Source organism: Silurus meridionalis, chromosome 3 (assembly GCF_014805685.1).
Source record: "Silurus meridionalis isolate SWU-2019-XX chromosome 3, ASM1480568v1, whole genome shotgun sequence".
In the NCBI taxonomy this organism is placed as follows: Eukaryota; Metazoa; Chordata; class Actinopteri; order Siluriformes; family Siluridae; genus Silurus; species Silurus meridionalis.
Genome location: NC_060886.1, coordinates 5993265 through 6006013, shown reverse-complemented (window position 1 = coordinate 6006013; position 12749 = coordinate 5993265). Strand labels below are relative to the sequence as shown.

Sequence of the window (12749 nt, the reverse complement as noted above, 5' to 3'; positions counted from 1 at the left end):
TTTATCCCTATCACTGCACACCTTAACAATGAGGATGGGTTCCCTTTTGAGTCTGGTTCCTCTTAAGGTTTTTTTCTTCATGCCACCGTTTCGCCACTGGATCGCTCATTATGGAAAAACTTACAATTGCAAAGAATACATTCTGCTCTAACCGATTTATCTCTGTAAAGCTGCTTTAAATTGAACTAAATTACATATGGTCAGGTTTCCACAACTTTTGTCCATCCAGTGAATTTTATGGTCTTTTTTTTTAATTTTATTAGAACTGCATGTAACACTGTTTATACCTGAATTAACTGCCTGGCTATTCCTCTATTTCTTTAGTTTTCTCTCATTCATTTCTGATTCTTCATTCCCTCCCTCTTTCCACTTTAGCTTTTTGTATTCTCTTGCATCTGTTTTCTCCAACTCATCCTCCATGTCACCTCCCTCTCTATGTCTCTTCTTTCTCTCTTCAACTCTCTCTCTCTTTCTTTCTCTCTTACTTCCTGGTTTATCTTTTTTTTCTACATGAGTGTAATCTATCCCCCTCCATGTCTCCTAGATGGATCCCGTCCAGAAAGCCGTAATCAACCACACGTTTGGGGTCTCCATCCCTCCGAAGAAGAAGCAAGTGATCTCGTGCAACATCTGCCAGCTCCGCTTTAACTCAGACGTGAGTGCTTTACGTCAGACTCTTGTTACGCAGACTTGTATGTGGAAACGTGATGCGCATTACGCCTTTTGTTGGGTGTGTTGTGCATCTGTGTTCTGTCGAAGTTTCATTTCACCGCAAGTGTTATGCAGCCGGACATAAAATGGAGCTCACCCTCAAGTTCTTGTCTGTGGTCAGTTCCAATACTCGATTCTGATTGGCTGGAAGAAAGTTGAAACCTGCTGAAAACAGGCTGTTGGGGCCAATTCCATCACTTTCTATATGAATGCACTGTTTTATAAACATCTGTAACCATAGTAACATTCAGGGCTGTTTCTGGCACTGTATGCGAGATTCCTATTGTCACCTCCCTCCATGGCTCCGCCCTCCCACCACAATGCTCCACCCCCAATCCATACAAATCATTCACAACATTCTATGAAAAAAGTTAAGCACATTTAATAATCATTGCATTGCAAAAATTGCACGAGTTCAAGTATGTATACATATACTGTATATTAAACTTTAGCAGAAGAAGAGGTAAATAATTTAAATGGGCACGGAAGGCGGGAAGGCAGGGGGCGCCGCGCTCATTGTTTGTACCCTAGGCGCTTGTTTCCCTATGCCTAGAATTAGTGCAGGTAACATTTTCCTCACTAATGATTAGTTAAATACATGAATTTTTTCCCCAAAGTCTTTCTGATGTCACAATTGTACACAGAATCCCAAAAAAAACCCAACTCTGTAAAATCTGAGGAGTGTTCAATAGGGTTTAAGTCAGAGCACTATAGCAGGAGATCTTCCACTCCACCACATGTAAACCATTTCAGCTTCATAGCTCCATAGACTCAACACGTCTTATGGAATTGGTAGCCAGTTGGTTAAGATGTTGGACTTCTGAGGTTTTTAGGTAAAAATCCCAGCATCACGTGTAAATAGGATAGTTGTAAGTCACTCCATTAATGTCTTCTTCTTCTTTCGACTGCTCCCATCATGGGTCACCACTGCGGATCATCCGTCTCCATACCCCCCTGTCTTCTTTATCTGCCTCTTTCACTCCAACTACCTGCATGTCTTCCCTCATCACATCCATAAACCTCCTCCTTGGTCTTCCTCGTTTGATTCTTCCTGGTGTCTCTATCCTCAGCATTCTCCTACTGATATACCCTATGTCCCTCCTCTGCACATGTCCAAACCATCTCAATCTCTCCTCCCTCACCTTGTCCCCAAAACGTCCTACATGCGCTGTCCCTCTAATAAACTCATTTCTAATCCTGTCCATATATGAGTTAATTGTACACTTTGTACGAGCTGTACTTGTTTCAATATGTTACTTGCTGACACTGTATTAGAGAGCACGACTGTGTTTATTTATATAGATTTATTTATATAAAAAAAGGAGAAAGCCTACATTTATCCACGACCAATCAAGTTGCAAGTGAGGAGACCAGGCAGGAAAAACAACCCTGGACAGATCATTGGAGAAAAATGAGACTGTTAGAAGAGATGCTGTATTAAATGTAGTTGACTGCCAACATTGCAACGTAACTAAAAATAAAACCTTGGCTCACATTTTAAATGTGACTACACACACACACACACACACACACACACACACACACACACACACACACACACACACACACACACACACATAATATCAAGTCTTACAAGCAGGTCCTCTTTTCCTCTACAGCGAAAGCAAACAACATCTTTATCACCAGCGTTACATCTTTGTTCAGCTGATATTAGTTTTATTAATAAATCTGCCTAAAATGTATTATTAATAATAATAATTCATATAATTTATTAATGAATGTGCCCTTTGAACCTGACTATAATCTTGGTATGTGCTTTTTGAACATCCCATTCCACATTTAGTCCATAGATGTTCCACTAGATTTTGGAGTGTGCTTGTGGAGATTTGTGCTCATTCAGCTAAAGGGCATTAGTAAAGTCAGGTACTGATGTAGGTGAGGTGAGCAGACCTGAGGTGCAGTCAACGTTCCAGTATATCCCAAAGATGATCAATAGGGTTGAGAGCCCACTCAGAGCTCTATAAGACCACTCAAATCTTCCACTCCAAACCACAGCAACCATATTTTCATGGAGCCCACAAAGGCATTAGTAAGGTCATGTGTTGGCATGAAGTCAGCGTTCCAAATCATCTCAAATGTGATGGAATCAGAGAAATATGGCAGGCCACTCAAGATCTTTCACTCCAAACCATATAAAGCATATCTTCATGGAGTTTGCTTTGTGCACAGGGGAACAGGTTTGGGTTTTCTAGTTCAAGTGAGGAAAAACCTTCATGCTACTGCATCCAAAGACATCCAACTTTGTGGTCACACTTTGGGAAAGATCCAAATATGCCTGGAAAAGTCAGGTGTCCCAATACTATTTTCCATATAGTGTATTTGGTGAGAAGGTGTGGATTATTTTGTAGAACAGCATGGTAGTTTTGGCTGTAGCATAAATTCTAGGTTAATAAAATAAAACAAAAAAACATCTTTATCTCTTTATCTACTACATAGTTTCTATAGTAAAATTTATTTGACAGAGATTCCCTGAGCCTAATAAAATACATACATAAACTTGTACAATAAAAAAAAAATATTTTACATTTACAAAAAAAAAAAAAGAAAAATTTCATTGCAGGTTTTTCTTTTTTTTATTCAAAAACAAAACATTTCCCAAATTTATAGACGGCTCTTGTGTGCCAGCGATTTGTAACAGTCACAGTGCTTTACAGATTTTTCCAGCATGGGAAAGTGTACAGGATAGAGAAGTATACGCTTTATAATACTTAATAAAATGACAATTTGCCTTGCTTTTGAGGCGTAGTGAGAGAGAGAAAGAATTTATTCAGGCTATAACGAAAGTGAGAAAAGGAATTTGTCTCCCAGGCGTTACACAACATTAAATCTAAGCCGTAAACCATTCAAAGGCATGCCGTGTCATTTATTAATAAGGGACATATTGTAATCGTTGGCAAATCATTGAGGTATACAATAAGCGAAACAACAGAGCATGCAGGTTAATGGAAAATGCCATGCGGTTATAGAAAAATAATGCACTTCGGGGTGGTAATTGTCTAGACTAACACAGTTATTTTACTTTAATGAACTGATGAAGTGTGTTAGATTGGATTTTAAGAATTTGAGGAAATCTTAACAGGATAATGTGCTGTGTATAATTTACTAAAGCAATGCCACTCGTACCCTTGGCTTTTTCATCCTTTTGTATTAGTCCTCTCTCTTTTTCTCTCTCTCCTTCTCTCTCTCTCTCTCTCTCTCTCTCTCTCTCTCTCTCTCTCTCTCTCTCTCTCTCTCTCTATTTTAAATTATTTCCAGTTTTTAAGTGCTTTATTGGCACGATTGCTTACATACTGGATTGCCAATGCTTCAATAAAAAAAGAATAGAAGAATAAATAATAGAATAAAAAATTTAAAAACACAATGTGCAAGGTGCTAATGTTGGACGAAGGATTCAAGAATTTATAGTCATCCGTACAGGAGACTGTTACACCATACGATTAATTTCATACTCTGTGAATCCTCCAAGCAGCCTGACGTAAATAAAAAAGATTTATAGTTTAAATGCAAGAAACAGAAAACTTTTAAGGATAAAAGTATGAGCATAATGACTGTAACCCTTTGACCTTTCTACTTCTGTAAAATAAATAACAAAAATACATACATTTATGGCATTTGGCACATTCTGTTGTCCAGGGAGCCATTATGCATAATAATCATTTATGCAACTGAGCAGTTGAGCATTGAGGGCCTTCATTAAGGGCCCAAGAGCAGCAGCTTAGTGGTGCAGGGATTTAAAGACCTTTTGATCAGAAATCTAACATCTAACTATCGAGCTGACAGCTACCAATTTTTGTTACATTTCAGCATTTGTTTCTTTCTCGATTTTCCGTATTCACCTGTATTATAACTCTACAGTATAGTCAATTCCTTCAGTATAGCAAAAATGTTCTTCGCAAACATCACTCGTCATTTTTATGTTGTTCTATAAATAAATCATTGAGATACTGAGCTTCAGCCGAACACATCAATAGCCATCTTAATGATTTTACTATCGACGCTTTGAAAGCTATATAAATAGACCGCCATTATCTCAGCTCCATAAACACATTTGCAGCTGTCAGATCTCAGTAGTTTGGACGAAGCAGAGTGTTTACTGTGTATTAACTCACCAGTTGTGTAATTGGAAGTAATAATAGACCCACAGATGTGTCTTTGTTATTATTCTATAGCCTTCACTTACCTCATACAACGCGTTTATTTGTGCTGTGAAGCCTAAATAAATTCGAACAGAGACAGATCTGTAAGATCTACCTTTTCTTTTTTTTAAGATCTGGCAACATGCTCGTAAAGCTTTACAATGTGATTAAGAAATCAGGAATAGTTTATATCATTGATGATCTAGTATCGATACATCGTTGGTTGAAATTATGTCCAGCACCACAATTAATTAGTGCATGTTTTATTGCGGAATTATTTTAAATGAATATTCATACTATTTTTGGGTTGTTCAAGAAGAATACAAACTTATGTTATGTTATGTTGAATGTTACCATTCTGTTGGTTAGTGGGTGAATCTAAAAAATAATTAGGCTGCGTTAGTAGCTAAGGGAAATAAACCACCCTTTATTATCAAATACAGATTATAATATGAGTAAAACACCCCTCACATTTCAGCAACCATTTTATTACCGTAATTTCCGGACTATAAAGCGCACCCATATATAAGCCACACCCACTGAATTTGACAAAGATTTTTATTTTAAACATAAATAAGCCGCACCTGTATAAGGAGAGCGGAGGTTATTACATCAGCAAATGGGGACTACCGTAATTTCCGGACTATAAAGCGCACCCAAATATAAGCCGCACCCACTAAATTTGACAAACACTGAAACTAATGAACTTTACACAGGCTTTAATGAAAGACAGTGTCTGTTACAAGGTGTAACGAGTGAAATATGTTGTGGCTCCTTTAAGAGCAGAGCGGTATTTTGGGAATAGCCTGCCGCCGCATTTTTCCGCTATTACTGCATGTGTGCAAGACCGAGGAATATGTCCTTATTATTTTCTGATGCTCATTTCTAAGTTTCTTTGACTAACCCGTAACGCTGTTGCCAAAAAAAATAAAAAAGCACGAGCTTTGGAAACCTGTCTGTGCTCATATGATTTCTGTTGCAACTAGAGTCAACGAGCTCTCCCATGACCCAGACTCAACGTGTTACAACGGCTTGTATCTAAACAGTAACCTACCAAGAAAGTCATTGTTCACTGTCTTCCTTCTTTTGTGGAAGTTTTTTCTCCCGATGCCGTGCAGCTCGGAACACAGGTGAGGTGCGTTTTTTCGTTTCCGTTCGGAAATTTCATTGGTCTAATGTTATGTCGCTCAGTTTTTTGGCTTGAAGTTTGTGAAACCGGTAAAAAACCCAGGAAAAATCCATGAAATAGCGGCTTATAGTCCGAAAAATACGGTATATTTTCTAAAGAGACAATGTTATAGAAATGAAAGTGGAATATATTTTAGAGTAGTCAATGTTCCCCCACGATCCCAGACTTAACGAACGATTCACGTTCCGAACAACTGTTCGTATCATGAATTTGTTCGTAAGTTGTTACTGTGTTCGTTATTGACTATGCATATCTAATAATGCTATAAGAGCTATGAATACTATCAAAGAAACTATAAAATATACTAAAACAAATCAGGAATTATCTAAGTACTGTACACAATATTTTGTATTAAGTAATAAAAAAAAATAATAAAAAAAAAATTTAAATTCACGCCCGTGTCCAGTGCACATCATCTAGACTCGTTACGGTTGACGACTAGGTCGTGGTGAATCTCCTCCATTTTGAGACTCCGAACAAATTTAACTTTGATCACAGGTTTGTTTGTATCCGCAAAATTTCGTAAAGTGAATGTTTGTAAAGTTGGGCGTGTCTGTAGACTGGTTTTTACTGGTGTTTATAGTTTTTATAGTAATAATTATTTTAGCATAAAATCCATGTAACACGTGAGGAGAGTTGCTTCAGAGAGGAAGAAACGGCAGACAGGTGACAGATTATTACCAAAAAATAATTGGCTTCATTTTACCACTGTCACGTTTTAACTGTTCAGTTTAACACACACACATTTCGCTCTGTTCTCGAGGTTTTTGTCTCTCTAACCCTTTTATCCTCAACAATACGCTTAACAATAGAAATTAGGTACAGGTGTTTGAACGTTACCACTCACTTCCTCCTGCTCCTCACTTCATTCATGAGCCAGTGCTCGACCACGCCCCTGATGCCACAACATCAATTCAATTTTGTTACAGTTAACTGTACTGCATTTATCTCAGCAAAAAAATAAAATTCTTGCCCTAGCAACTTTGCCACAAAGCAGTCAGATGTTGTTTGTTTTCAATGCAAGCTGGTGATCTACAGTGACAGAAGCAGCTTTTAGCGATGTAAGAAACGTTGAGTGGAGTGTAAGTTTATGCAAAGATATGCAGATAGTGTTGCAGCCCCAACCACCCCCACTGTGAGACATTTTTTATAAATTTAAGTTCCATCTATCAGCTCCTTCATTCCCATGAAACTAAACTCATTATCCAGTTCCAAATCCAGAAGTGTTGAACGATTAAAAATATATATTGTTTTGGATACAAATACTTTTAATGTGTTAAATAGGTATTTATTCTGATACTAGTAGTCCTAGTAGAGTTGTGGTTGAACATGTAGTTTGGTACATGTTCTATGGATAACATGTGTGTGGTTCCAGTGAAACCATGGCAACAGGAGTTCAGCTAAAGATAGGAGTGCCTTCTAGTCACCAGCGAAGAGCAATTTGAATTCAATTCGTTTGCAATTTTTTTTTGTACAGCACTCTTAACAAAATTGCCAGAAAGCAGCTTTGCAAAAAAAAAAAAAAAAAAAACGTCCCCCTCAATTGGAAAGAGGATGAAATCTTGATTGGGCCCAGACACAAAAATGAAAGCCAGACCTCTTCTAGGTGGCAGGGGATAATGAGAGGGTCAGTGGATACACTCTTTAGAACAGCGGTCTCCAACATTCTTTTGCAACACAGACAATGTCTTCGTACAAGCCAATTTACTATGGGGGGGTTTGGGGGTGACACGCATAACTAAACACAATAATGTGCTTATTGTAATACAATTATACATATTATATGATCAAATTATTAATTGAATCATTACATATATAATGAAAGTGTAACTCAACTCACCATAGAATCAGTAAAGGCTTTATTTATTGATGCATAAAAAACAACTGCGACTGAACCAAGTGCATGGAAATGTAGATAGGAGGAAGTGGTCATTAATATGTGAAAGTGAATACAATTTAAATTAAATAAAAGTTTTTTCTGTCCAGCTCGGTACCAAATAATTGACGTGGTTGGGAACCCCTGCTTTAGATTATATAGAGGTGTAGACAAACAATACATGATACTGTAAAAGTTCTGGGATGAGGACAAGACAGTCTTCATGATTCCAACTAGCAAGTATTCAGTGAAAATTATCTACACAATGAATAAGACTGTTACTGGCATATGTAGGAAATTTAGGGACAACCATGTGCCTGGATTTGTTTTAATACACTACTTAAGGCACAAAGCAATTCTCTGAACAATTTCCATTTAAAGTTGCGCAGTTTCACCCAACTGAATAATTGAATCCTCAACCTGAAGCAGTGATCGCAGATGTTAGATGTTATCCTTATGAAATATGGCAGGTTGTAAACAGATGCCAAAACCCGGGATGCTGGTTTGTGTGATATCATACTGCACACTCAGGGTGTGTTTAGTTTTATTTCAGAACACATCTATAGCCATTGAGTTCTGTTGTGGTGGTTGTTGTAGTGTGGCTCTCTGTGGGTGGGGGTGGGGGGGGGGGATGAGTAATTACTTACTGTACAGCAATGTTGTTGGCTTTGATTGAGCCATTTATTTTAAGACAAATGTTGCTGGGTGGCATAATGCCCAGCCTGATGGGGGAATCCTGCAGCGAGTTGTAATGGAGTAGCGGGAAAACAGACGGGAAACATGATTGTGGCGTCTGTTTTGTCTCATTTTGCATCTTTTTAATCCATGTTGTGAAATGCAAAAGCCAGAGATTTGGAACGGCTCTGCACGTGCGAGGAGAGCAGAAATGACTCGGTTGTTCCTACTCATTAAACTTAATTAATTGATTGTTATCGACGCTGGAACTGAATTTTCCCCAGCACATGCTCTGAATTGCAACAAGTTGTGCTGCTGACGTTGTTGGCTTACAACATACAAAATGAATACAAATTCACCTCAGAAATACTCACAAAATGCACTCATGTTTACTAATTTACCTTCCAGATGTTCACAAAATGTGTCCATAAATGGCTTACCGCCCAGATACTCAGCACATTAGTTTATTATATACTCAAAATAATCTGAAATGCAGTGATTTTTTACCAGAGATACACAAAAAACACACTCTTCAATAAAGTAATGTGCTTTAGACCTAAACACAAAACTCTGCAATACACAAGTTTACCTAAAAAATACACACAAAATACTTTAATACACTTGTTGACCTCAGAAATAAACACGAAACACACTTCAGTGCATTTGTTTACCTCAGACATGCAAACAAAACACTAACCCTCACACACTTAGTGCTCCCTGAATAGTGTGTATGTATATTAATTATAAGTTAGTGAACAGGGGTGTTTTGATGTTTATGTGATCAGTGTAATGTGGACTGTTTTGTATGTATTTATGTCTACGGATGAGGTAATTTGAAGAAAAGTCTTGCGTGTATATCTGTTGTATATTTATCTTCATGTGTTAGGACAACCAGTGTATTAAAAAGTGTTTTGTGTATATTTGTGAGTTAAACAGTATACTGTGTACAATGTTAACTAGTGTAAATTGTATGTATGCCTGTAGTAAATTAGTGTACCAGACATTATTTCCATGCACGTACAAGACAAACTATTTAATCATTTTGTATTTATCTTGGAGGAAAAGTTCGATTAACAGCAGCTCCTGCATTCTTTTCTTATTTCTCTCGGGTTTGGTCTGCGTTTACTAATAAAAAACAGGACGTAGCTTCGCAACTCTGTGTAACCCAAAACAGATATTCCTTCAACAGCTTTTGAGATGATTTGAAACAGCATCTGTGGAGTTCATGTAGGTCGAGAGCAAGTATCAAAGGGTGCGGTGCAGAATGAAGAGGCCTTTGATGCTAATTCTGGCTGTGCTTGTTCATATGCTGTGATCACACTCACTCTCTCTATCAGTCTGTCTCTGTCTCTGTCAGACCTGTAGGATATTATTAACCTCCCGTTATAAGAGGATGCAATGCTCTTGTTAGCATAACAGAAACGATCAGGCCATTCTCTATTTTGGAACGCTCTATTTACGATTGCTAAAACCAGCTGGTATGTTTTAACAAGAACATTCTCTACTGTATTAGCATCCAAGCAACAAGTCCAAAAAACAAAACTGAAATTAAATTAACACTTTCTCCTTTAGCAAATTACCAATGAATGAACGGTACTAAAAAGTGTCTAAAAAGTACTTTTGCACCAAACTAGATATGCACAGATCTCTCTGAGATACAACACTTTACTGCAGACATACACACACAAACACACACTATAGTCCCAAATGCATAAGTTTATCTCACAAAAAAAACAATCCAATTTACCAGTTTACCTTACACATACACACAAAACAATCCAGTTTACTACTTTACCTCATACATACACACAAAACAATCCAGTTTACTAATTTACCTCATATATATATATATATATATATATATATATATATATATATATATATATATATATATATATATATATATATGTAGTGAATTGGATTGTTTTGTGTGTATGTATGAGGTAAAGTAGTAAACTGGATAAACCCAGTTTACTAATTTACCTTAAACATACAAACAAAACAGTTTAGTTTACTAATTTACTTCAAACATACACATTACTAATTTACCTTAAACATACAAACAAAACAGTTTAGTTTACTAATTTACTTCAAACATACACACAAAACAATTCAGTTTACAGCTTGACCTCACACATGCATACAAAACAATCCAATTCACTACTTTACCTCACAATTACACAAAAACCCATCCAATTCACTATTTTACCTCATACACACACAGAATTCTCCAATACATCATTTTTTCTTTCAAATACATAAAAGAGTCTTTTTAATAATTTAATTTACCTAATACATAGACATAATTTAATACACGCTCTCTAAAATTTAGGTTTTACCTCTGCAATTAATCCCAGTCATCTCTAAAGATGGTGGTCTGATCTTTTTGTGTTTTCCAAAGTTTTGCATATGCATTTACATGCAAGTTCAAGAAATGAATGTGTTTTGTGTGAGTGTTTTGTCTATATATTTGAGGTAAATAACTTGAGAAGTAGACATGAAGTAGACTATTGAATTTCATTGCAAAAATGTGTGTGTGTGTGTGTGTGTGAGGTAGCTTGATGTATTAAAGTGTTTTGTGTGTATATCTGATGTAAACTAATGTATTGGAAAAGCTTTTGTTTAAGTGTATAGTGTATAGAGTGTTTCGATTGTATGTCTAAGGTAAACTAGTCTGTTGGAGATTGTTTTGTTTGTGTATCTAAAGTTAAGTAGTGTATTGGAGAGTGTTTTGTTTGTATATCTGAGGTGAATTGGTGTATTGGACAGTGTTTTCATTGTATATCTGAGGTAAACAAGTGTATTGGAAAGTGTATTCTTTAAATGCATAAGGTAAACTAGTGTATTTAAATATTTTATCTGTGTATCTGTGGTTAACTTTTGTCGAGAAAGGATTCTTGTAAATGTAAATAATTTACATTAATGGCATTTTGCAGTTGCCCTTGTCCAGACTGACTTTCAAGTTATCCAATTACTTATTACTAATTTCCGTTTTGCAGCAAATTCTTTTGCACAATATTCAGAATCTTTAACCATGATGGACCTGGTGATATATTGTTTCTTACAATTATTGCACTTTGGCACATTCCATTATTTATTGTGACTTACAATTAGTAATAGTGGCAGCTGATCAGCAGTGGCAGCTTGTTGATGCTGGGATTTAAACTACTTTCTGATCAGAAGTATACTGATTTGCCCACTATCTTGAAACATTGATAAATATTCTTCAAACTGTGCTATATTGTTCAGGATCTCATTCCGGCATGATTTCTGTGATTTTTGATACTGCTTGCCTCAAGGTTATCTATTGAAATTGACAAAAAAAGAGGTAGTGTTCATCCTGTAGCCACGATCAGAAGGCAGTTTGTTGAACATTTATGGTAATATTGTATGCTAGATCTGATGTGAACATTTGGTCTATTTATTCTCTTTTACGAAGCTATATTTACAGATGTATTAATGAACCAAATCAGGTTCTGAAAAGAGCATGATGATTTAATCACAAAGTTTAAATTATGCTAAATGGCTGGCTGGAAATTTTCATTATTTGTTAGCTAAAGGGTACAACTAAAAAGCAAACTCCATACCCTATACATGTCTAAACTGGTTGATTGTTTTTGAGTAAAAAAAAAAGGATATTAAAAGATTTTCTCTAAAACCGTTAAGATAGAATGCTGTTTGTTGTCGCTGTTGGCTTTCTTTCACTTAAACAACATTGGACGTACAGTGGGTGAAATAATTATTTGATCCCCTGTTGATTTAGTACATTTACCCACCTTACAAAGAATTAAACAGTCTGGAATTTTTATGATAGGTTTATTTTACAAGAGAGAGACAGAATATTTAAAAAATCGATAAAAAACAACTTTAAAGAAAGGTTATATATGAATTTGTATTTGATCGAGTGAAAAAGGTTCCCTGGTGGTCTAGTGGTTAGGATGCGGCACTCTCACCGCTGCGGCCCAGGTTTGATCCCCGGTCAGTGCACTCTTAGTGCCGGTCCCAAGCCCGGATAAATGGGGAGGGTTGCGTTAGGAAGGGCATCCAGCTTAAAAACGTGCCAAATCAAACATGCGGATCATGAAAGAAAGAATTCGATCGAGTGAAATAAGTATTTGATCCCATACCAACTAGCAAGAAT

General features: G+C 36.6%; 1 protein-coding gene across 1 annotated transcript in view; it reads left to right on the top strand.

Moving 5' to 3' along the window:
• Positions 1-12749, top strand: part of znf385b (zinc finger protein 385B) — a 96591-nt gene that overhangs the window by 23736 nt on the left and 60106 nt on the right. Inside the window, 1 exon segment of the mRNA XM_046845653.1 lies at positions 545-655. Within this exon segment, the coding sequence (XP_046701609.1) occupies positions 545-655 (111 nt within the window).